This window comes from Gambusia affinis, linkage group LG15 (assembly GCF_019740435.1).
Source record: "Gambusia affinis linkage group LG15, SWU_Gaff_1.0, whole genome shotgun sequence".
NCBI lineage: Eukaryota > Metazoa > Chordata > Actinopteri > Cyprinodontiformes > Poeciliidae > Gambusia > Gambusia affinis.
The window spans coordinates 23,084,828-23,107,354 of NC_057882.1; the positions used below are offsets into that span (position 1 = coordinate 23,084,828).

The window sequence follows — 22,527 nt, forward strand, 5'->3', positions numbered from 1 at the left end:
TTGAATTTTGGAAAACCCCGGATGTTCAAGGATATATTTAAAATGCGCTACTCTATTAATAATAATAGAAAAAAGCAGCATATTTAACTGAGAATGATTTATTTCACACTTGCAAGAACAAGAATCTATATTTGCAGATTGAAGACTTGATTGGTATGGAGGGGTTTATTTTGCAAACATTTCAACTGTTGTCACTAATTTTAGCTGAGTTAAATTAAAAAATGACTTGCTCCCTAATTGAAAAGGAAGACCACATAAAACACGTTTTAAGAAACATGTCACTCAAATATTAATTATTCCTATAAGGTATCTCTGCTCATTCTTGAAAAATGTTTAAAACATTACCGTAACTATTTTTAAATGCATCCACAGTCTAAGGTGCTTGCTCATCACTTTGTTTAAGTGTGTCCTGTTTATGGGGTAACTCAGGTGGAGTCTCTGTTGCTTCTTCAAGATTCCTTTCAGAACTGAACATTTCTGCTTCAGTGCTCTTTACATCCATGTTCTCCTCTTTCTCCTTCTTTTCATCCGAATCCTTTGACTCTTCATCATCGTCTTTATCCCTACCCATGTATGCTGCTTCATCCTCAGTGTCCTGCGCTGATCTCTGCTCATCTGGTCCTGAAGGAGCAGCCTCTTCACAGCAGACTTGTTCTGACAGCAAAGAGGAGTTCATAAAGGTTACAGGGGAGAGAGACGGAGAAATGCTGGGCGAGTCGTATGGGGAGAGAGAGAGAGGCACTTTGGGGGATATAGACGGGGACTGATAAGGTGAGAAGGATGGGGAAGAACTGGGAGAGTAGCGAGGAGAGTGGGAATGACACGTTTTGGGGAAAAGAGGGGGGGCTCTTGGAGAAACTGATGGCGACTGGTAAGGAGAAAGCGAGGGAGCGTGGGCACTGACCGCAGAACAAGGCTGCATGTAATCATCTAAAAGATGCTCCATTATGGCTGGTAGCTGAGCTAAAGCCATTTCCTGTTTGATGTCGGCTTCAGTGTGGTCCATCTCACACTCTGCTTGGCCCTCTTCCTGTATCTCTGGCCAGACATAAAGATCTACTGATGGAGGCTGCTCAACCTGAAGTGTTCCTCCTTTGGGTTTGACTCCTCCTCCTTTTAAAACTTTACATCTCTTTTTGGTTTTAGGTATGAGGGGTGGAGGAGGTGGTGGAGCGAGCGGAGGGGAGAGAGAGCTTGACGTCTCTGTGGAAACTCGAATTTTTAAGCTGCGTTTGAACATGCGCCTTCTGGAGAAAGCATTCTGTGACTGCATGAACAGAGGGTTGATGAAGCAGAGGGCGCCCTGACTGGAGCCGCAGTTCAGTTCTCTGGGGCTCCGCGTTGTGATCGGACAAAACTCCTGGAACAGAGTTGGATTTGAATCAGATTTAGTGCTGTTTGAGTGGGGTTCAGCTGCACTGAGTTGATTCTCTGCATCCGGTTGGATAACACAGTCTGGCTCAGCTGCACAATTAGTCTGTAGAAGAACAGGTGGAGTCGATGTGGCAACGTCTGGCTTCTCCTCTTTTCTGGGCTTAGGAGGATCCCGTGGTCCACGGACATTCAGATGGGAACGCCAGAATTCTAGAAAAGAATTGGGATCTTATTATAGTGCACTTTTCTGTTAATATCATTTAATATATCTTTGGCAAATAATATATCTCTCAAAAGTGTGCACACCCCTATTTTATTTGATATGTATTTTTTCTTTAATATATCTTAATTTTAGCTAACTGTTAACCATGTATAAACTTTTAAACTTTTTTTATTGTCAAATTTTTTCCATTGCAACAATTTAGCACTTTAATTGTACAATACAGTACAATTTCTAAATCCACTGTCTGTGAATGAGTTATGTAATTAAATCCCTTCTTCAAAGCGTCAGACAGTTAAAGAGTAGGTTGCAAAATCTGCTGTGAGGAAACGGGTAATTCCCTCACCAATTCCCATGTGGGAGATGGACTCAAGCTCCTTGTGTGATGACGCCTTTGCGATGGCTTCAGGGAGCTCCAGAGGAAAAGGCAGCACATCTCTGAAATGCAAATGCAACATCTAATCACACAAAATGCTCCAGCACCTAAATACTGAATGATTAAAGATGGAATATAGATTGGAAGATGAAATTGATTGAAATAAAACTAGAAAGGAACATTGAGTTTCCCCTTTTTACCTGCTGACACAATAAAAGGAAATTAGTCTAGGGAGATCTGGAAAGCTGATGGCTGAACTCTCCAGAGACAGAGCTGTTGATAAGAAAAGTGCAAAAATGTGTCACAGTGGTTAAAAATTGTTTCCATATAACTAGCATATAACAATTTCTGAAATAGTTATTTTTGTGAGACAAGACTGACAAAAACATGGGGTTAGAGGTGGAATAATGGTCTTACTGGACTGCTCTTCCCTGATGCCAAACTCCTGAACAAATGACGGCACACTGTCATCTGCCAAACGAACACAGAGCACGTTCTTTTGGGATGTGCGGGACTTTCTTACCAGGAACGTCTGTAAGATAAAACTTAATACTGAATGCAAGAGACAGCTTGGTGAAAAGACATGAATTAAAAGTGTATAGTACAGTCAGTGAAAAAGTATATTTTCCCTTACAGATTTATTCCTATTTAAGACAAAGTCATTGACATCTATCAGCCAGGAAGACGTTTCAAATTTCTAATCTAATCTAATCTAGGTCATTGATCATGATTCAACAACAAGACACAGACTGAGCAAAAACCAGCATCCATGGTTCAAGATGAAAACCACCAGAAAATATCTTGATGATCTCCAGGTCTTCTGGAAAAATGGTGGCAATACAAAAGTTAAATTTATTTCAGGAAAAAGGATTCTACTGGCAGTCAAACATGGTGGTAGTGTGATGTTCTGGGTCTGCTTTCTGTTTTAGGACCTAGAAAGCTTGCCCTAATTGATGGAGCTTTGAATTCTGCTAGCAGTCAGAAAATCCTTAAGAATATTATCTGGCCATTAATTTGTTAACTTGGACTCAAACACACTTGGGTCATGAGTGGTTTAAACAAGCCATACATGCTTAAAAAAAATTTAAGCGTGACAAAAAAGCAAAATCGGGAGTAATCTTTAAGTTGCCAAATACTTATTTACAGCGCTGTGTGTGCATAACAAGAAGGTGTGCTGCATAGATTTGTGTCAGACCCCAGGAGGTTCCCTCTGCAGAATGTGCAGCGCGTTTGCCGGGTTGATGGACAGCTGCAGCCAGACAGGAACGGTAAGCAGGAGACGGTCCAACACGCTGATGCTTCTCAGGGAGCCCCTTCCTCTTTGAACCCCCAGGAGTTTACGCTCTGATGGCTGGGCGGGCTCTGGGAAATCATACAAAGGCTCCTCCTGCTGTGCCATCTGAAAACACACACTCACACATCAGGACCTACACTGTTATTAGTTGCATCAGTAATGATCAGGCGGTCCCATTATATTATCAGTGTTGATTATGCCTTAGTCAATAAGATGGGTGAGACTGCTCCACATTGAGACACACACGCAAAGAAAATCTGTCTGGATTTGAACTGCAAGTCCAGACTTGGTCAACTGGATCAGCTCTGAGATACAGAAAGCTTAATGAAATGTCAATTCAAGTTAAAGCCTAAACAGACAGAAAAGTTTGATATCACATCATATTTAAAAATAAAACTTCGTGTCAAACATCAACATCTTTATTTCTATTATGTGGAAACGCTACCGACAGCATGAAGGCCAACGTCATTCTGACTGCGCAGCATGCGTTCCTAAACCTTCCACTTTAAAGAGTGGAAACTATCTCAAACTCGATCTTTTCCTCAAGCTCTAATTTAAGTCTGAACAGTTCAAATATTAAGAATACCAGATGTTTTTATGTCTATGTACCTTTCCAGTCAGATCCTGTTTTCTATCCCCTCGGGTTCCAGTTTATCGTGGCGTGCTCCATGTTCTTCCGTCTCCAACCAAGAAAAAGTTCACTGATCCTTCCACTCCGGCCTGTCATGACGTGCGTCTACAGATCCACAAGAGTATGTGGCTCCTCCTTCCAGCCCACCTGGAAGGAGGATGTCACTTGGAAACAAATCTCCTCATACAGTCGTGTAAAAAATGAAAAAATAAAGAAATAAAATAAAAAATAAAAAAATAGCCCGCGCACTACTGATGGGAAAAGCTATGGTTCTCACAACAGTCATTGATTGTGGATTACTTCGCCTGGGTTAATTTGGTAAAATAGCGCCTCCTGCTGGTAACTCGACCTGAACAAGCAGGTGAGCCATGGGAGCGGGGGTGTGTGGTGGGGGGCTGGTTTTTATCTATATATTTTTTATGTCTTAAAACATGCGAAACAAACATGATTTGCTGTTCACATGCATTGATTAAACCTAGATTTTTTTCTACTATTTCTAAATTTAATTTCCAAATACCCTTCTGGTTTTTTGTATTATGAGTGACGTAGCTCAAATCATTCAGTTTTTAATGACTTTTCTTAAAGAAAGCTGCGAAAGAGCCATATGTGGGGAGCACAATAGGTTGGTTTGTTTCTGTAAAATGCTATGGTGTAAATATTTGATTTATATGCAAAAATGTTTGCTTTTTTGTATCTTAGTTTTGGGGTAGCCTATTGTTATTTTCCTGCAGTTCAATGGCGAGTCAGGGTGACCGGATCTATATGGCTGTTAAAGTTTGCTTGAAAATCTGAAGAACAAAATGTATACCCGAAAGAGTAAAAAAATAACTATCATTGACTATTATTGATGCTTTAAAGGATCTCTACTGTTTATACTACTAAAATATAACGTAGTATAATTTTAATATAGGTTACAGCTGAGCATGTTTTTGTGACGTTTTGTTTGTATCCCCTAACAAGTTTTTCTTCAAATAAACAAATAATTTTATTATTAGTTATTAAAACTACCCAAAATCTGCTGATCGTGGCAATGCTACTTTTTTTTTTTTTTCTAGAATGGCGTAGCCGGATGTGACGTGTGAACCACATCAGCTTACGACCGCGTTGGGTAAGCTATCTGAGCACCATTTAGGCTTAAACGTTTGTCTGGTCTTTGATTTAAATACAGAAAACAAACAAACATTTATTCGGTATGTTTGTTTGTATGTGTTTTAACCAAAATGTATTTAGTCGAAACATACCGTTGCAAATTCATTCATATAACAGCACTGTTAGCTTTAGCTTGCACGGCTAACGCTGCATCATTAACGCTAGCGTTAAACAAAATGGCCAAGAGTTTTAGTTAACTGATAGTTGTAAAAAAATTTGCCACAAAAACGTCGTTTTGTTTTAATTAATCTTCAATTTGTCTCTTTATATCTAATTTATTTGTCTCACAGTATGCTTATTAATTTCCCAAACCGATTTCACTGCTAAAGTTAACGGTGATATTAGCTTAGCTTATAACACGCCTGCCAGAAAGCTACATCTTTGCAAATATTCGGACTCTTTTTGTACCACAATTCTTGTTGAAATGTTAAAAAACCCCAGTATGTTACGATTGTGCCATTACGTTATATTTCTGGAGAGTCGTGGGAAGTTAGCAAATGGGTAGCTAACGTTCGGCGGGGAATATCTAACCTAACGTCTTGTTCCAATAAATGCTGTTGTTCTTTTCCAGATGTCTGGTTGATACAGAGATGAGCGGTGAGAACGTGAAGCTGTTTGTGGGAAACCTTCCTTTAGATGCTACTCAAGATGAACTAAATAAGCTTTTCGCTCCGTATGGAGAAATCGACACATGTTCTTTGCTCAGACAGTATGCGTTCGTGACCCTGAAAGGGGAGGGCGCAGCAGACAGGTATGTAACTGTCCAGATTTATTTGTTTTCAGAAATGGATTGGTGTTTTTGACGTGTTGAGATTTTAATAGACTTACAAGTGCGGAAAGGCCATAAAGTTTCTTCCACCTTGATTTAAATGTAAACTTTTAAAAAATATTTTAATTACAGATCAAATAATTTTAGGTAGGAAACTGTGAATGATCTCAATTTTAGTCCTTAAAAACTCCTTTCTGATATTGATCTACATTTAATTCTTAAATGTATGATTTAATTCAGTTTTGTCGTTATCCTGTGTCTATCCTACAAACCCCGGTCAGCCAACCCTCTATTTACTACTGACTCATTTAGTATGAAAATGTTTCTATAAAAAGAGGTTTGGCTTAAAAATAGGAATTTCCATAGTTTAACAAAACCAGTTAACTGTTATGAAGAAAATTCTAAAAATTGTAGAGTAATGTAGAAGTTCAGTAACCAGCAGGTGTAAAGGCACTGAAGTTATATGTCAGAGCCGAAAACAGTAATATTTTTGACAAACTTATGCTTTGTTAATAAATAGGTTAAGTATAAGGTGTTAAATATGAACATCCTTACGGTACTTTAAATAAATGAAAAGGGGTTAAATTGTTTTAATTAGAATCGGGTCAGAGTTGTACGTTTTGCCAAAGGACACATGGAAATGTGTTTTTGTATTAGGTGAAAAGCTGCGAAAGAGCCATATGTGGGGACCACATATGGCTCCAACAACTTCCCAATTAGTCATCACTGTTCCAAATCTGCCCAAAATTGCTTTAATTTTGGAATATATTTGGAAGATTTGTAGCAGGTAGAATAAGAAATGTGCATTTACAATTTTACTTGTTGTCAGACATTTTAAAAGATGGAATATTGGCAGATTCCTTTGTGCGTTAGTGGAGTATAATCTCTTGAGTGTTTTGTTAATGAAATAGGAAATGCTTTTGTATAAGCGCTTCTCCTGGTTGGCTGCTTATAACTAGCTTACTCAAGTGTTAAAATTAAATCTTGAAACAATCCAATTCTAATTAATAATGACTGCAGGCCCCATGATCACAATAAATGCCAAAAAGTGAGATGATTCTTTTCATTTTGAAAAAAAGAAGCATTTTTTAATATTGAAAACTGTTTCAGAGAACCACCTGGAAAATATTATACTAAAGCATAACTTACATTATTAATAAGAATACACAAAACATTTTAAATGTATATAATCTTTGCTGAGTTTGTCCAAAGTTCTGATGTCAGTTTTATTCCTTCAGGGCCATACGGCATCTGGATGGCAAAGAGTACAGAGGCAGGCCACTAGTTGTTGAAGAGTCGCGTGCTCGCCCGCCTAATTCCATTAAAGTGTTTGTAGGAAACATCAGCGCAACATGTTCAGCAGATGACCTCCATGGGCTTTTCTCAACCTTTGGAAGAGTTTTAGACTGTGATAAAGTCAAAGGTAAAGGTATATAAACCAGAATGGCTAGTAATACTCAAAAGAAATACAGAAATAGTCAAGCATTTGTGTCCTGTAAGCTGATGGCCGCAAAATTTGTTTTGCAGCAAGGTTATGCTCAAATGTTGGGTACGCATTCGTGCATATGGAGAGGAAGGAGGAGGCCCTGGCAGCTATAGAGGCTCTCAACGGGACCATGTTCAAGGGCCGTCAGCTGGCTGTGGAGCTTTCCAAAGCGCAACCTTTGATCAATCAGATTCCAGGGGGCGGAGATTCATCTGCAGGCGGAGGTGTTGCAACTGAAGATGAAGAATCCAGCTTTCTTTATTTATTAAAAAAAACAATAAAATACAACCTTTCACACTTGTGATTTTTGCTCCTTGCTTCCAGGTGGCAGAGAGGGTCTTCTTCCACGTCCTCCTCCGTCACTCGAACATCACCAGAGTCAAGCAGCTGTGCTAGCTGCTGCCGCTGCTGCTGCCGCTGGCCTGCCCATACAAGTAACTAAAATAATAAAATTTACATTTTTATGAATGGTTAAAATCAAATAGTTAAATAACTGTACACCTTCCATTTGATTTTGATACCATTTAGTCAAGTCAGATTGGAGTTTCATGTCTTTTTAATAATGTCCATAATTCTTCTTTCAGGTTCAACAAAGTGTCCATAACTCATTTTACAACACAACAACCTTTGACCCCACCTACGCTGCTCTCAAAGGCCTTACCAGTTCTAAGGGGGCAGATGGGGTGATATACGGTGCTCTTGCCAGCCAGGTGTATGGAGCTGTTGCTGACCAGGTCTACCAAGAAATGGCCCATCACAATCCTGCTGCTGAAGAGGCAGAGCAACCTGCTGTTCCAGATCCCACAACGCTCTTCGAAGCAGCAAGAGCCAAGTTCTTTCAGGAAGGACAGAAGGCTAGCTAACTTTTGTATTAAAACATGTTTTGTTAATACAAATTCTTAAAAAAAAAACCCAGCCTAATTAATATTTTTTCATTAAATTTGAATTATAGGTTCTGGCAGAGCAGCAGGCAGGAAGAAAAGCAGCAGCAGCAGCTGCTACATCAGAAAATGAACGAGACCGCAGTCCAATCAGAGGAAACCGGGCCCCTCTTCTTCCTGACCCGGTTCCCGGTTCCTTTGCTCAGATACGCCCCAAACGACGCACGCTTCTGCCGACACCACCTGGAGTCTCTGAAGACGCAGCACCTGCCACCACTACGTCTGAAGGGGCGGATCCTGTTGCTAGGTAACACATTCATTTGCAGTGGAGTCTAAAGAAAATCACATTTCTATCATATTTGAAGTCATTATTTACTGTTCCCACATAACGGTAACAGTGATCTGGTGAGGAAAAACATTTTATTGGAGACAACATAGAATGACGTACACTGCAAACACTAAGTCTTACCAAGTAGTTTTGATTTTGTTTCTTGTGCAAATATTTTAGCACACTTGAAATAAGACAAAGCTAACTTACTAGTAACTTGTCAGCAAAAAATAGTTTGTTTTAAGTCAATAATTTATTAATATTGATGAAAAATTACTAATTATTGGTGAAATAATCTATCATCGGTACAAGATATCCATTATTTAACAGGATTTTCCTTCCAGGGTTGCGAGAAGTGCTGGTGATTTCCTCCAGCTGTCACTGAGTGAAGGGTTTGATAGAATAAATTTTTCCATATTGTAAGGAAAAATGTAATCCTCTAGCAGATTATTTCACTTATAACTAGTACTTTTTCATCAATATTAAAGAGTTATTAACTGAAAACAAGCTCCTGTTTCTTGCTGGAAAATGACTTGTAAAAGTTTGTTTTGTCGTATTTCAAGTGTATTAAGATATTTGTACTAGGAACTAGACAAAAATACTTTGTAAGAATTTGTGTTTTTGAAGTATAAACTGGGAATAAATAATCTTAAATTATCTAGGTCAAGCCAGAGGTTTCTCCAAGGGTTCTAAAATTCATTAAATATTTTCAGTATTTTGTAAGAGTTGAGCTTTTAGTGTTCTTCCTTTTCTCTGCTGTTTTGACTTGGTACTCAACTTGAACTTGCTCTCTAGGTCATACTCAGAATACTACCAGCAAATGCATCAGTACCAACAGTATCAGCAGTACCAGCAACAGTACCAGTACCTCCAATATGCTTACACCAATCCTCCTCCACCGCCTCCTCCACCGGGGAGCGCTCAGACACAAGCCCCTCCCACTACCGCCCCTGCACCGCCAGGGACTTACACGGCACCGCCAACTTACGCTTCGACAGACGCCTATGCAGCCCCAGGAACGTACGCCGCTTCAGGAGGTTACGACACGTCGTCGGGGACCTATGACACTTCATCTGGGAATTACAATGCTTCTTCAGGAAGCTACGACGCCTCGGCAGGATATGACACGTCTGGAGGCTACGGTGCATCAGGAGCATATGATTCATCTGGAGCTTACCCAGCAACGGCAAACTACTCCACATCCACACCGTATGAGCAGACACCCGCACACGGGCAACCCACGCCCCAGCGTCACGATTACCCTTACCACACGCCAGAACCTCCTTACCGATAGTCCCACCCCTCCCCAACACACTCCATACACACTGCCAATGTGTGTGCTCACGTATATGTATTTACATGAGGGACAGTTTAAAAGGAAACTCGAACAGGAAGCCAGGTTGTATTCGAATGTGCTTTGCATCTTAAGCATCGTTTCTCTTTCTTGGCTAAATGTTTTTCCTGTTATCGACCAGTTAGCAAGAAGATCTTTAAACACGTGGAGGTAATTCGGCAATATTGGTCAGCTTTCAAAGTTTCTTTTTAGATGTTGTGGCAGAACTGGTTCCTAGTTGACTGTTGCCGGGGACAAGGTTAGGTTGGAGGACGAAGTTTAGCATTTTTACTTTGTTGCTGGATCTAGGCCCCTTTTATACTTTTCATAGTTTCTTTTCCACAGACTTGTTTTGCTTAAATGTTACTCTGTGGTTTCCTTAGGGGATCCAGAATGTTGCATTTTTCCCTAATTACTTTGCCCAACAATTTATTAAATTGCCAGGGGAAGCTAAAGATAACAAAAAATTCAGTCGGTCAACATCAATCAATAAAATGTGAAATATTCTCTGAATACCTGTACAAGAACTGTTTTCTAACAGTTTCTAAAGATTTATTGTCGGGGCTTTATTCCAGAAAACTGTTCCAGTGTTGTGTGAGTGGTGGGTGACCTGAGCCCAAAACTTTGCAGAGTGTTTAGCAAGCCTTGGATTAACTGAGTTTTAAGGCATTCTTTTTCTGTTTATTCAGATAACGATTGCTGCAGTTAATACTTCTGAGTAGAGATGACCAGTTAATCAACCCCAAATCAGAGTCAGTCAGGAGTTTTAGTCCTGTGACAGACAGGTCAGTTATCAAAAATAAATATTTTTTCACCCAAAGTTATTAAATACATTAAAACTTTAAATCCCCATTTACAGTCCATAAATCAACCAATGACATCTACTTTAATGCCCTTGGTCAGCTGAATAAAATTAAAATGGTTAGGGATTGTGCTTTAGTGTTTTTAATGAATTAATTTTTTTGTATATTAATAACTACTACCTCTGTCAGATCCCTGGAGCACAAATTTTCTCCTTTGTGTTGTACATCTTAGAATAAAAAATGTGAATCAGCAGGTCAGAACGAATATTATAAAATTGGTGTTTAAAAGCTTGATGTTTTTCTAGCTGCAAATAATAGGAATTAAATGGTTTGAGAGGTAAATCTGACTGTTTTTGTTTTTTTACAGAGAAAAATCAAGGTGATGCAGCTCACCATGTAGCTTTCTGAAAAAAAGGCTTTGTCTGATGACAATTAGCTTCTGAGTTTTGCTTAATTAGCATTAATTTAAAAAATGCTGATATATTATTTTGGCTTAGTCTGCTGTTAGTTTGATGTTGCACAGAAGGACTTGTTTGGATTGAAGTGACTGCGTATCAGTCGGATCCTGTCAGCTGTCCCAGTATCAAAAAGGGATTTGTGAAAATGAAAAATTGAGTAAAACTTTGAATATTTTGGTTAATTTGAACTTGTTTTCCTAAGGTGTTTACTTATTTTCCTTAGATATGACTGAAGTTTGGTAGTAGTAAAAATAAAAGAGATTGAATTTCATTTCAACTTGGATAACAAATTAGAAATGGGAAGCTGCTCATTTTGCTCCTTGGCTGACCTTGTAACTTCACAGTTTTGATCATTTGAGTGTTTTGGCCACTAAATGGTTTCATCTGCCACAAGATGTTTGACTCCCTCATTTTGTGCCCACCAAAAGGGGGCACCTGCACCCACTTTGACAACTGATTTTTTAAAAGTAAATTTCAAAATTCTGCTAAGAAAATGTGTTTATAATATGACTTCATTAAAAATAATTCCCAGAATCCACTTTGTTATTTTGGTTTGATCAGGGGTCATTTAAATAATAAATTGGTCAAACTGCAGACCAGAACCAAAATAAATAGATGTATGTTGTAACATACAGTTTTTAGATATTAACATGCAGTTTAAATCAATCACACAAACATATTTTGACTATCACAACATACGTGAAAAGTGGGGAATGAATTGGTCTTTTGATTTGTTGATTATTTTTCATCACCAGACTGTTTACTTGTACAATAGGGGTCTGGTATTGTAGCTACTAAAGCATCAAATCAGAATCTTTGGATTCCATTCAGAATTCACTTTCATTCTTTAGTGAAAATAGATTTCTTGCATTCACATCATTGCATAATTTTAGACTGTTGTTTGGTAAGATTTTTTGTTGTGTACATATTTGAATTTGCAAAAGCCAGGAGTAACATCATTAGTAGCTGTTTTTTATTTTTTCCCCCGCCGGTTGTCAGGTTCCCCTCCATTATAGAAAACATCAGACCTGTAAGGGAAATGTACACTTTGGTACGTATGTATTGTAGTGGTTTGAAGTTGAGATTGCAAAAATTGTTGACTACAGTCATCTCTTGAGAGATTTCTTCCGTTATATCTTGTGGTTTTATTCGGGTGTTGACCGAATGAAATGGAAATGAGGTGATGTAGAAGTTGTTTCTGGATTGCTCCAGCTGCAGTGTGAAGGGCAGATTATTTTTTTCTCTCGGCTGTTTTCACCAGAGCACACCTTTTTATTTTGAGTCAAAACAAGGATTAGTTTTTTTTCTGGAATCCCTATCTCAGTTAATAACAGCTTAACTCAGCGCTTTAATCAAAATGGATTTTTTTCTTTTCTTTAACACATCAAAAACAGACCAAACATGCTAATTTACCGTCCTCTCACAGTATCCATCTCGTTTTTCATGGGACACCTGAACTGACAGTTTTAGGTTCAAATGACACATAGCAACTCAACATTTCCACATTATTCCACCTTCTCCATGTGAACTGTTAGTTGCATGCATTGTTGTTGCTGCTGCTCCAGCCACCTTCTTCCTCTTGCTGATTATTGCAGCTAGAGTGGGAGGGAGCCAAACTGAGCCCTTGCCCTGGACGTACGCCGCACGCAGCTGTAGAGTGGGATGGGGGAAACAGCAGCGTTAGGCCTGAAACTGCTGTGGACGATGGGGGTGTCCCCCCACTAAAGGTAAACACTCAGACCACACACTCCTGCCCCGGCCCGAAACACTTGAACACACTCACAAGCACATCATTTTTGACTTAACGGCATCAGCCATGCTCACTATTCCTTTTTTCCTGTCTTTGGGATTTTAATTTGTCAGAATACCTGGAAAAATTTCCCCTGTCTTTTTTTTTCTGTTTTTTAATGGGAGAGATTTTTTTTTTTCTCCTCTGGTTTTCCGGCTTAGATTTCTTCAAGCATTTTGAGCGATACATTCCTGTTTCTGACTTGAAGTCACACAATTCTTTGAGGACATTTATACCACCTTTATATTTAATCTGACCGTTTTCAGCTGCCATTTTGTTTTTACTGCTTCCTGCCACTTAAAGAATACCAGGCAATCACAACCAGAACCAGATTTGGGACATTTCAGTGGGATGGGATGTTTTAGGTTTTATAAATGTGACCCGGCGGCCACTTTGGGGTTAAGTGCCTTGATGAAGAGCCCTCCATTTCAAAGTTGAATAACCTGGCTCAGGATCGGTTGCTGGTTCGACGCTAGACTCCCCGTCTCCTAAAAACAATTTTTTTTGATGCCACTTTCAACTTGTAAGAATGACAATGAACACGAATTCTACCATGTTGTTTTAAATTACATTTTGTCCTTTTTGTTCTTTGAAATGTTTCATTATCAATAAATGAATTTCAACCAACCTGTATTATTTTTGTGTGTATATTTGTAAAGATTGTGCTTTTGACAGGAATAACTCAGAGATGAACATCAGATGATGTTTTTATTAAATTTTCTTCCAAAAAAACATTTATCTATCTCTTTAGATAAAAAAAAAAAACAACAATCCAAACCTGATGGTAATCTGATCGCTTTAGTACTAAAATAAAATTAGCTGGAAGAAATTTAAATGTGAACCTACTCCCTGCAAGGAAGAGTTTGTCAGACACTGCTGAGTTTCATGCACTCAACAACAATGAACAGCTAATGGACACAAGGGGGGCGAATGAGTGTATTGAATGCAGTATAAACAAATGGTATGCTGAGGTAATAAGATGAGTTAGTTTATGCATGTAAGTTGACAGATAAAACCGATACAGAACTGGGCATCTACTCAGTAACATGAAAATGCAGCAGTTTTCAATAAAAGCAAGTCAGGCATTCAGCAGCCAGACAAATAGGAAAGTCCAAAGTTATTTTAAACAAATCATGTAGAGTATTTGTCAAGTAGAAATATTCCTTTGGGACTTAATTTTACATGCTAATAAAATTTCATTTTATAATTTTTTTACAAGGCAAAATAATGGAATTGCTCAAAAAAAGTGGAACAGAGTATTTTTATTGAATTGGTATTTTATTATGCTCACCTTTAGCTGAACTCCTTTGACAGGAACTATTAATTATTCTGAGAGACCCAGCCAAAGTCCTGACTTGAAGTTGAAACTATTTGTAGAGGGACTTTACGATAAGTTTATCCAACATCACAAGATTTTATACTTGCAATTGCCACTTTATTAGGTACATTTGTTCGATGAAATGTTGGCAAAACAAGCGAGTTAACTGCAGGGCAGCAACTCAGTATATTTATGCATCTAGACATCTGAAGCAATTTGTTGAAGAAGAAAAGGGGTAAAAGTTGGCTTTGAATTTGGCATAATAGTTGGTGCCAGGTTGGGTTCCTGAGTATTTCAGGAAGTGCTGATCCTGGAATTTTCATGCACAACCCTCTCTTTGGTTAAAAACAAAAATATCCATCATGAATTGTGATTGGACACAAAAAAGCCTTTGCGATGTCTGAGATGAATGGATTGACTGGTTTAAGGTGTTGGAAAGGAAAAAAATAATTCAAATAGCTGCCTGTTAGAACACTGGCTTACAGAACACCATCTCTGAACTTCAATGTTGAGTCACAGTAGCAGGAGATCACTTCTGTCAGCTGAGAACAGAGAAGCTGAAGCTACAATGAGCCCAAAAAGTGTTAAATTGATCATTCTGAATGTTTATAGGGTGTAAAATATTCTACTAGTAAGTCGTACCTAATAAAGTGGTTGGTGTGTGGTTTTCATTAGTTAGCATTTTATTTTTTTCATCGATAATTATCCCGAAAATTACCTATATTCCTTGCAGATTTTAGAGTAATCTTAATTTTGCCAACATGTCTCCTCTGATTGAAAATACTAATCATTTTTGAGTGGCCCAGTCAAAGTCCTGACTTGAATTTGAAACTACTGGAAGAGTAAAGTAGGGTAGAAATGCACTCCGAGATAAATTGCTAAGAAAAAAACCCTCTTAAATGTCCAAAAAGTTGGCCATCAGTCTTTTAAGAGATGTTATTTCCTATAGCTAAAAAAAAATGTCTTTGCTGAACGAAAGCGATGTCAAACTCAATGCAATTTTCCTGATTTGCTTTGTCTTCAGTGTTAAAAGAAAACTGAAAGCTTCCAGTGAATGATTTCTGGAAACCACTGCATTGTGGAAGATGAGTGGGATTTTGGTATTTAATGGTAGACAGGACGACACCCAAACACTTTGAAACAGCACACAACGTGAACCAGACCAAACACGTGTTACAGTACTTTGAACCACAAACCTCCCAAGATACTGCTGGCTTATTATGAAAAAGGAGCGAGCATTCAAACACACGTATTGAAAATAGCAACGCTTTAATAAAGAGCAATTTTTACAAGACTGCAATGTCTAGTTAGGTGGTAACCGACATTGACATCCATGGCGTTTTAGAGATGCGGTTGTGGTAAGTTGGTTTGAAGTTTGATGGGTTACTTGCAAGTTGCATTGATCCATGCGAGGCAACCTTCAAACAGTTACAGACCCCACATCGTAAAACAGCTGATGATGAATGTCAAGAGGTAAGTTTAAAAAAAAGAAGTCTCAATGAGGAAGTTCATTTTCCAAACACACCGGTAAGAGTGAGTTCACACTATGGTCATGCTTTTACCGGGCACACAAGCCAATAAAAAGACGACACATAATCATGCAAAAGAGACAGTTTTGTTTGTCTTTAGAAAATAAAAGAACCAAACAAAAAATAAAATCCTTGGAGTTCTAATATCATCCATCCTTAGTGACCTTGGATAAGAAGCTGCGCTTTGATGATGACTTTGGTGCAAAAAATGTTCCTGTTTCAAAGAAGACAGACCCCGTCCTGTCCTCTTTTTTTCAATGAAGACACTCTTGGTATTGACCAGTTGTGATAGTTTACCCCTGACCCCTCCCACCCACTCTCTTCCACCTTGAGATGGACACAAAGAACACAAACATCGACCCAAGCCCATCCCTGGATGATGACACCTTCAAAAATACAACCATTCAAACACGGATACAGCAATAAATTGTCCAACATACAGTAAGTCATCCAATGGGGGCTTTGATCACGTTCACAGAGAGAGCACGGCTAAAAACACATGAACAGCATTACCTATATACAGTGGGGACACGGTAACAGTCAGATCCCAGGGTGGGTTGATTTGTGGAGCTGAATAACTCATTGAATAAAGCTTTCAGCTGAAGAAGAAGGACAAACCACTGGAACAAGAATGATGGAGAAGTGTAACAACAGCTGAACTCGTCAAATAGGTGAAACCTCACAACATATGCCTGCTTGGTGATGATTTCTAACACAAGTCTCTGCTGGTAGGAGAGTCTTAGGTGCAGGGAGCCTGGTATCAGTTGATTTTTAACCTTTAATCACAGTACACTAAAGTACTTTTGGTCTTCCTTGAAGATTTGGTTAGAAATAACCCGCCGTCTGAAGAGTTCAGTTTGACTGTACTCAGCAGGCGAACAATCCACCTACAGCTGATGTGTTGTACAGACTCAGACACTGTCACAAGAACACTCAATGCTAAGTTAGTACACACTACCATCTCGCTTAGAGACCCTCCATCTCTAACCGAGGAACATGACCCTGTTAATCTCTATGCGAAGGCATGTGCACACAAACACACAAAGTACATGTACATAGAACAGACACAATCAATAGAAAACGACTTCACCCCCAATCGATTATTGCCCCTTTTCACTGTACATCCCAGCAATGATTTTAAGGTTTTTGTGCAGCAGAGCATTGTTCCTTCTTCGAAGGTTTGTGCTATAAATATATGTATATATATCGTCAGACTGTGTCTGTCTTGACCTTGGATCTGCCAGAAAATCCACATTAGCATTTAATGCCTCATTAAGGCTCCTCGTCTCGGCTGTCTGGATTCATCTGTGCGCCACCACTGCAGGCGTTAGCAGGGTTGTGATCAGAAGACATAACCCCTCTGCCACTTTCGGATGGTTGGGTGTTCACTGGACTTTTCGCAACGACCTTAAGCTGTCCTGTTTGTATACGATAAGACTTCATGAACCCAAGTCTTCTCGGTAAAGGTTGCACAAAGACTGAAGTGCTTGCCCCAAATCCAGTTTTTCTGAGGTGAACAAGACTTAAAATGTAACTAATTTAGGGGAGAGAGAAAATGAAACAATTTCTGACTGGTTAGACTGAAAATCCCCTTCTATGTTTCACTATTAGAGCAGTACAGGTATACAAGAGAAGGTTAAAAAACAAGCAGGAAAAATGAAAAATAATTCTATACAGAGAAAACATGGACAAACAAATTACATTGTTGAAGAAAGCTTCTAAACAGACTAAAGGTGTGAAAAAAGACAGTTGATGAGGTTTCACAATATCACACAGTTGCAGAAGGGGAAACAAAGAAGGAAACATTGTGTACAGTAAGTCCCCAAGTAACAAAGTTAGTATGAGAGGTCTGTTTACATCCAAATGCAATAGCTGGGTCTGGCTCAGTGCTTTCATCGGTTAGTTCCAGTGCAGTAACACATTGGCACCCGGCAACAAAGTCATGACATCAGGTACCAAAAGATAATTTACACACACACACAAAGTTCAAACTCTAAAGAGCTACGTCCATTTACAACCACACAGGCATACCCAAAAAAATCATTGTTTTACGCATTTAAGAACAAATGATCAAAGATGCTGCTCACTGAAATGTAGAAAAAAAGCTAACGCCCGCAAGCATTCAAATCACTTGTGACTTCAAATGATGGTGACAAGCAATCAGTAACCAATCTTAACAAGATGCTAGAATCATCTACGCAGAAACACACCCGTGGCAAAAGTTCACATTGAGTAAAGTGCCAGCAAATGATCGAATCAGAGAAAGAGATATTTGCCCTCCAAGTTTGACTCAGATGTTGGATAGGGAGAGATGTAGGTAAGTTTTCATACTGGTTATTAACAGGAGGGGTGGCTCAGGAGAAGGTGAAGAACCTCCACATAGCTGTCAGTCTCTGCTATGTCAGCAGAGGCTGTGATTGCCATTAGAAGAGGCCAAACAAAGATAAGCTGGGCTGAACTGATGACGAGGCTCCGATGCTCCAGGGTTGTACTGGGTTAAAGACAGACAAATCAGTGGCCACCTGGAGAATAGAGGGTGAAGTGACAATAATTTGACATCAGCATTTCATCTTCTATTAATCCTCCAATCCCCTCGCCGTTCTTTCTTCCTCCTGCACTGGATTTGGTTCTGTATTTGTGTTTGCCATCAGCTCTTTCTTTTCCATCTTTCTCTTGCCTCTTCTCTTTCAGCTTTGCTGCTATGGTTACAACATCATCTCTACATGAAATGCATCTGCAGAAGGCAAAGAGGAGAAATGAGAGTAATTCAGTCCAACAAAACACCTCATCATGCTTTCAGGCAACTATTGATATCGATAAACACATTTCTTGCTGCAGTGCCAGGAAAATGTGTAACATAACACACATTTCTAAACATTTAAAAATGTTGCTTCACACATTGTAGCAGTTTCACAGTTTCATTAGTCATTAGTCCCCATAAGCACTGCACCTGTTATTGCATCATTATTATGATGTTTCACAGTTCTTGGTTTTTTAGGAGCTTGAATACAAGCAAGGAATACAACATCAAAATATATTCATGATCTGATTGCTTTTATTTAACATGTAAATTGATTCAATAATTGTTCATATTGTTATTTAGTGAACCCCTTGTGTTTACATGCATTAGGATGCTTCCTCATAGTGAGTATTTCATGAGACTGAAATGATTTTTATACATTTATATCATAATGTAACCTCAAACTGTAAAAACAAAATATCAGAATATTTCCTGCACCTCTGAAACCATAACTTTGTAAAAATCTGACAAAGTGCCACACCTGCAAACAACATTGTTATTGCAACATTATATTGAACTCAACGCCCTTTGTAAAACTAAAATATGTTTTGAAATTTGTTCTTTTTTATGTGAGACCCAGGGTTTAAATTTGTGTCAGAGGAAATTTCTAGATATGCTTTGGATGATGTTAAATTGCCTACAAATGTATATTTCCTGGACTGTAAAGTAGCTAAACATATGCAGAGCATTATCTAGACAATTCTTCTCCCTACATTACTTTTTTCTCTGCAGTCTCAGCCTCTTTATGCCTCAGTAGTTGGTGGATTATGTTGCATTTACATCATTGCATTGGTGTTTCTGTGTCTGTATTACCTGTGTACCCGGGATGGGTCCAAAGGGATTGGTGGGTCTCAGGACAGGCTGGTTGTACATGACAGGCTGTGGGGGTATCATGGGAATGCCCCCCATTTGATGACTCATCTGAGGAGGGAACTGGTTAAAGCACAGGCGAGAACAAGTGGGTTGACACATGTTTTAATATTTGTTTAATTTAAGAACATGTTATTTCTGCAAGGTTCACAGTTATACTTTACCATTCCATACACAGGCACTTGGGGTGTCGTCATAGGAAAAGCCACTGGTGCTGGAGCCTGCAGGGGAAAAATTTAAAAATCAATGTTACTGTTTGTTCTATAACCCTACATTCATATTAAAAATAGAATATGCTTTCTAATTAAACTCTTTAGTCAGATTAAATGCAGCTTTTGAAAATAGTCTTTCACAGATATTGACTTTTTTTTGTATTAAACAATGATTCATTAGTCTGTAGCACTCTCATCTTAAATGTCATGTTTTCACTAGAAGAAAATCATCATAAATATCAGGAATAAAGGAAAACAACAGTACGATGGGGTTGATGTTGCATTGAAGTATTGATTAAACTTACATATCCTGTATAGATCATCCCATTCTGTTGAGAGTTAGAGAGAAAAAAAGAGAAAATGTTGAATTCTTGTGCTCAAAGCTTAACTTGTGTCACTTCTTAAAATGTCCAAAAGTGCAGAAACCAGAGCGTTGTCCTTTACTCATGATAAAATCCCTTCCACTTTGTATTCAAGTCTTGCCTCAGACTTTCTGAACCATTTCCTTACAAACGAGCAGTATGAGTAAAGAGCCTATCCAGTCCAAAAATTATGAAGATGAAACCAGATTGAATGGAAAAGACAGGGAGATAATAACTTGACGCACAAAGGGCAAAGACGGATAAGTGATGGTGTCCTTGATGGTTCAAAACTCTGTCAAAAAGTACTTTCTACTATTTATATCATATTAAGAAAAAGTGCTAATACTTACTCAAGTATGCAGATGGTTGGGACTGTTCAGTGTGTATCATTAAATGAAATATTAGTAATGCAGTCAAATAAAATAGATTTTTAAGACTTAATGTGTACCTGTAATATTTATTTTCCTGTGTCACAATCTTTAAAAAACAAAACTTAAGCAGAAATATTAGCCACGTGGAAATGTTTTTGCCCATTCAGATTAAAGTTTTATTATGGCAAATTCTACATGTATTTGAAAAAATAAATAGAATAGAGTGGATAATCTAAAGCATTTTTGATTGAGAAATATTTTGTAGCATCATAGTCTCAGTTTAAACTCCTCTAAAGCTGTTTTTTTTTTTTTCTGTTGGAGGATTTCAACGTCTGTAGAGGCAGGCAGAGTAAAGCCTTCTTTGCAAAGTAATATTTTGGGGATAAAAACCTTTTGTGACATATTGTTTTAAAGCATTTATGTTCTAAGGCACAAATAAAAATAAACCATAACTTGAATTATTTAAATGCAAAAGAAAAGTTGAGTTTTGTAACATATCTGATTTAATTTATTAAACATCTGCTAATGTTGCACATTTTTTCTGGGTTTGGGGTAATTATAACTCTGTTTCAAAGTGTAACTTTAACATCTCTTTTGTTTCTTTTTCTCTGGTAAATGTGAGTGAAAGTAAATCTGGGCTGGTGAAATTGATCTAAAAATCCATTTGCACCTTTTCACAGAAGTTGGTAAAGTGTGACGCTCTGCAAGTTTTATAGTGAGTGAAGATGATGTGAAAGAGACATCAATCATCACATAACCGTTGAAAGTTAGTTTTTATTTTTGAAAATTTATTACTATTCCAGTTTCTACTTCTTATTGATGTTTTAGATTGTAACTCCTGCGGTTAAGAGTTTCAGATTGATGATTTATAGGTCTGATTTTACTGGTGCTGTATTTTGGAGCTGCTGCTTCCAACGCAGCGGTACTGATGTCTCTAAAGATAAAACCACATTTAATTAAGTAGAAGCAGTAACTAATTTTGCAGCGTTAAAACTGAGTTATATTAGCCGTAGCAAATGTTTTTTTTATAAATTTTTGGTCCAAAGCAGTAACACTGATTGAGTAAGAGCACAGTTATCTTTTGCAGTGGAATTGCAAAAAACAAAAACAACCAGGGGCAATTTAAAGTTCTTGATAAAGAAGTTAAACAATTTGGGGAAGCTGAATGGAAACATGCAAAACAATCATAATGCCAAACTAGAGACTCTGGATTAGGACTCTAACCTTCACAAACCAAAGACCTATTTTTGCTCTCAGTCCAATCAAAATTAGTTGGAACTGCAAAGCTTTTAAAAAAAGCTACTTATAATTTTCAATAAAAATCTATCATAGGAATTATGTGGTCATTTAAGAGTATCACGATTTCATATATGTTTTTTACAAATAGAGAAAAACAAAGCTTATGCTGCAGCTGTTGCTATAGATTCTGTTATATTGACATTTTAAGTTTTTTCAAAGCTTGGAATGTAAAGACATACTAATCTAGATATGTTCATACCCCCGAATTCAGGGCGTATGATTTTGCAGAAATTTGGGGTTGGAACTGAATATTACCAACAAAACCAACACATAATTACTGCCTGACTCGTTCTGTGTTGCTGAGCATTTTTAGATAAAATCAGCAAAGTGAAATTTGAGAACAATGACTGAAAGTGAACGAAGCTCTGGTTACCATCTGAGGGACGGGCATGGGTGCAGGTGCCATGGGATGGGTCGCGTGAGTCCAGTTGGTGTTGGTGCACATCGTCTTTGTCTGCCAGCCGCTCCCTCCTGTGGGTTTCTTCTCCACCAGCTGGCTCCACTGGAACTCTGGCCTGATGCAGAAACACACACAGAACAGCAATTTACATACAAAAAAATTAATTTCAAAACTTCACAATGTCATTGAAAAGTTAATCTAATAAAAAAGTCAAACTCAGATATCATTTATATTTATTAAGTACAGAGTCATATGTTTCAAATATTTATTTAAGTTGATTTTGATGACCATGGGTTACAGTTAATGCAAACCCATCCAGTAATAGATTTCTAATGCAGACATGTTATATTATGGCCTCCATCATTGGTGTCCAAATGCAGCAATGAGCCAATAATGCAGAAGAGCTGAAGGGTTTTACTCAAAAACCTGGTTTTTCTCAACATTTAAGCTGAGCCACAGACTGATCCTCTCCATG

At 38.2% G+C, this 22,527-nt stretch overlaps 3 protein-coding genes across 9 annotated transcripts in view; 1 reads left to right on the forward strand and 2 right to left on the reverse strand.

The window, feature by feature from the left end:
* Window positions 1–82: 82 nt before the first annotated feature.
* On the reverse strand, window positions 83–4,181 carry LOC122844589 (ras and Rab interactor 2-like). 2 transcript variants are annotated; one of them, XM_044140210.1, is made up of 6 exons: window positions 3,874–4,181; window positions 3,166–3,369; window positions 2,388–2,502; window positions 2,171–2,243; window positions 1,941–2,032; window positions 83–1,584 (listed from the first exon to the last, which is right to left on the reverse strand). In XM_044140210.1, exons 2-6 carry the CDS (start codon window positions 3,367–3,369, stop codon window positions 374–376), a joined length of 1,695 nt encoding a protein of 564 aa, XP_043996145.1. In that variant the 5' UTR covers window positions 3,874–4,181; the 3' UTR covers window positions 83–373. The 2 variants fall into 2 exon arrangements, with proteins under 2 accessions (XP_043996145.1, XP_043996146.1); XM_044140211.1 differs by lacking the exon at window positions 3,874–4,181 and having other exon boundaries at window positions 3,115–3,306.
* Window positions 4,182–4,939: 758 nt separating this feature from the next.
* Window positions 4,940–13,518, forward strand: LOC122844590 (RNA-binding protein 4-like). 3 transcript variants are annotated; one of them, XM_044140213.1, is made up of 8 exons: window positions 4,940–5,003; window positions 5,616–5,795; window positions 7,052–7,242; window positions 7,341–7,523; window positions 7,624–7,733; window positions 7,884–8,153; window positions 8,252–8,487; window positions 9,304–13,518. In XM_044140213.1, exons 2-8 carry the CDS (start codon window positions 5,635–5,637, stop codon window positions 9,800–9,802), a joined length of 1,650 nt encoding a protein of 549 aa, XP_043996148.1. In that variant the 5' UTR covers window positions 4,940–5,003; window positions 5,616–5,634; the 3' UTR covers window positions 9,803–13,518. The 3 variants fall into 3 exon arrangements, with proteins under 3 accessions (XP_043996148.1, XP_043996149.1, XP_043996147.1); XM_044140214.1 differs by having other exon boundaries at window positions 7,052–7,236; XM_044140212.1 differs by lacking the exon at window positions 4,940–5,003 and adding an exon at window positions 5,032–5,085.
* Window positions 13,519–15,461: 1,943 nt separating this feature from the next.
* Window positions 15,462–22,527, reverse strand: part of LOC122844588 (phosphatidylinositol-binding clathrin assembly protein-like) — a 32,863-nt gene continuing 25,797 nt past the window's right edge. For all 4 annotated transcript variants that reach the window (XM_044140207.1, XM_044140209.1, XM_044140206.1 and 1 more), the window contains 5 exons: window positions 22,026–22,167; window positions 19,926–19,949; window positions 19,573–19,629; window positions 19,352–19,471; window positions 15,462–18,472 (listed from right to left, as the gene is read on the reverse strand). In XM_044140207.1, coding sequence (XP_043996142.1) covers window positions 18,458–18,472; window positions 19,352–19,471; window positions 19,573–19,629; window positions 19,926–19,949; window positions 22,026–22,167 — 358 coding nt within the window. In that variant the 3' untranslated portion in view covers window positions 15,462–18,457. The remainder of the gene's footprint in view (window positions 18,473–19,351; window positions 19,472–19,572; window positions 19,630–19,925; window positions 19,950–22,025; window positions 22,168–22,527) is intronic.

What these genes read in the sequence shown, in the direction of transcription:
- LOC122844590 (XM_044140213.1), top strand. Translation starts at nt 5,635, where the DNA reads ATGAGCGGTGAGAACGTGAAGCTGTTTGTGGGAAACCTTCCTTTAGAT. An exon ending in GGGGAGGGCGCAGCAGACAG is followed by an intron (nt 5,796 to 7,051) that starts GTATGTAACTGT and finishes TTATTCCTTCAG; the next exon opens with GGCCATACGGCATCTGGATG. An exon ending in GGGGCGGATCCTGTTGCTAG is followed by an intron (nt 8,488 to 9,303) that starts GTAACACATTCA and finishes CTTGCTCTCTAG; the next exon opens with GTCATACTCAGAATACTACC.
- LOC122844589 (XM_044140210.1), bottom strand. Translation starts at nt 3,369, where the DNA reads ATGGCACAGCAGGAGGAGCCTTTGTATGATTTCCCAGAGCCCGCCCAG. An exon ending in CATCAGGGAAGAGCAGTCCA is followed by an intron (nt 2,244 to 2,387) that starts GTAAGACCATTA and finishes TCTTATCAACAG; the next exon opens with CTCTGTCTCTGGAGAGTTCA. An exon ending in CATCTCCCACATGGGAATTG is followed by an intron (nt 1,585 to 1,940) that starts GTGAGGGAATTA and finishes ATTCTTTTCTAG; the next exon opens with AATTCTGGCGTTCCCATCTG.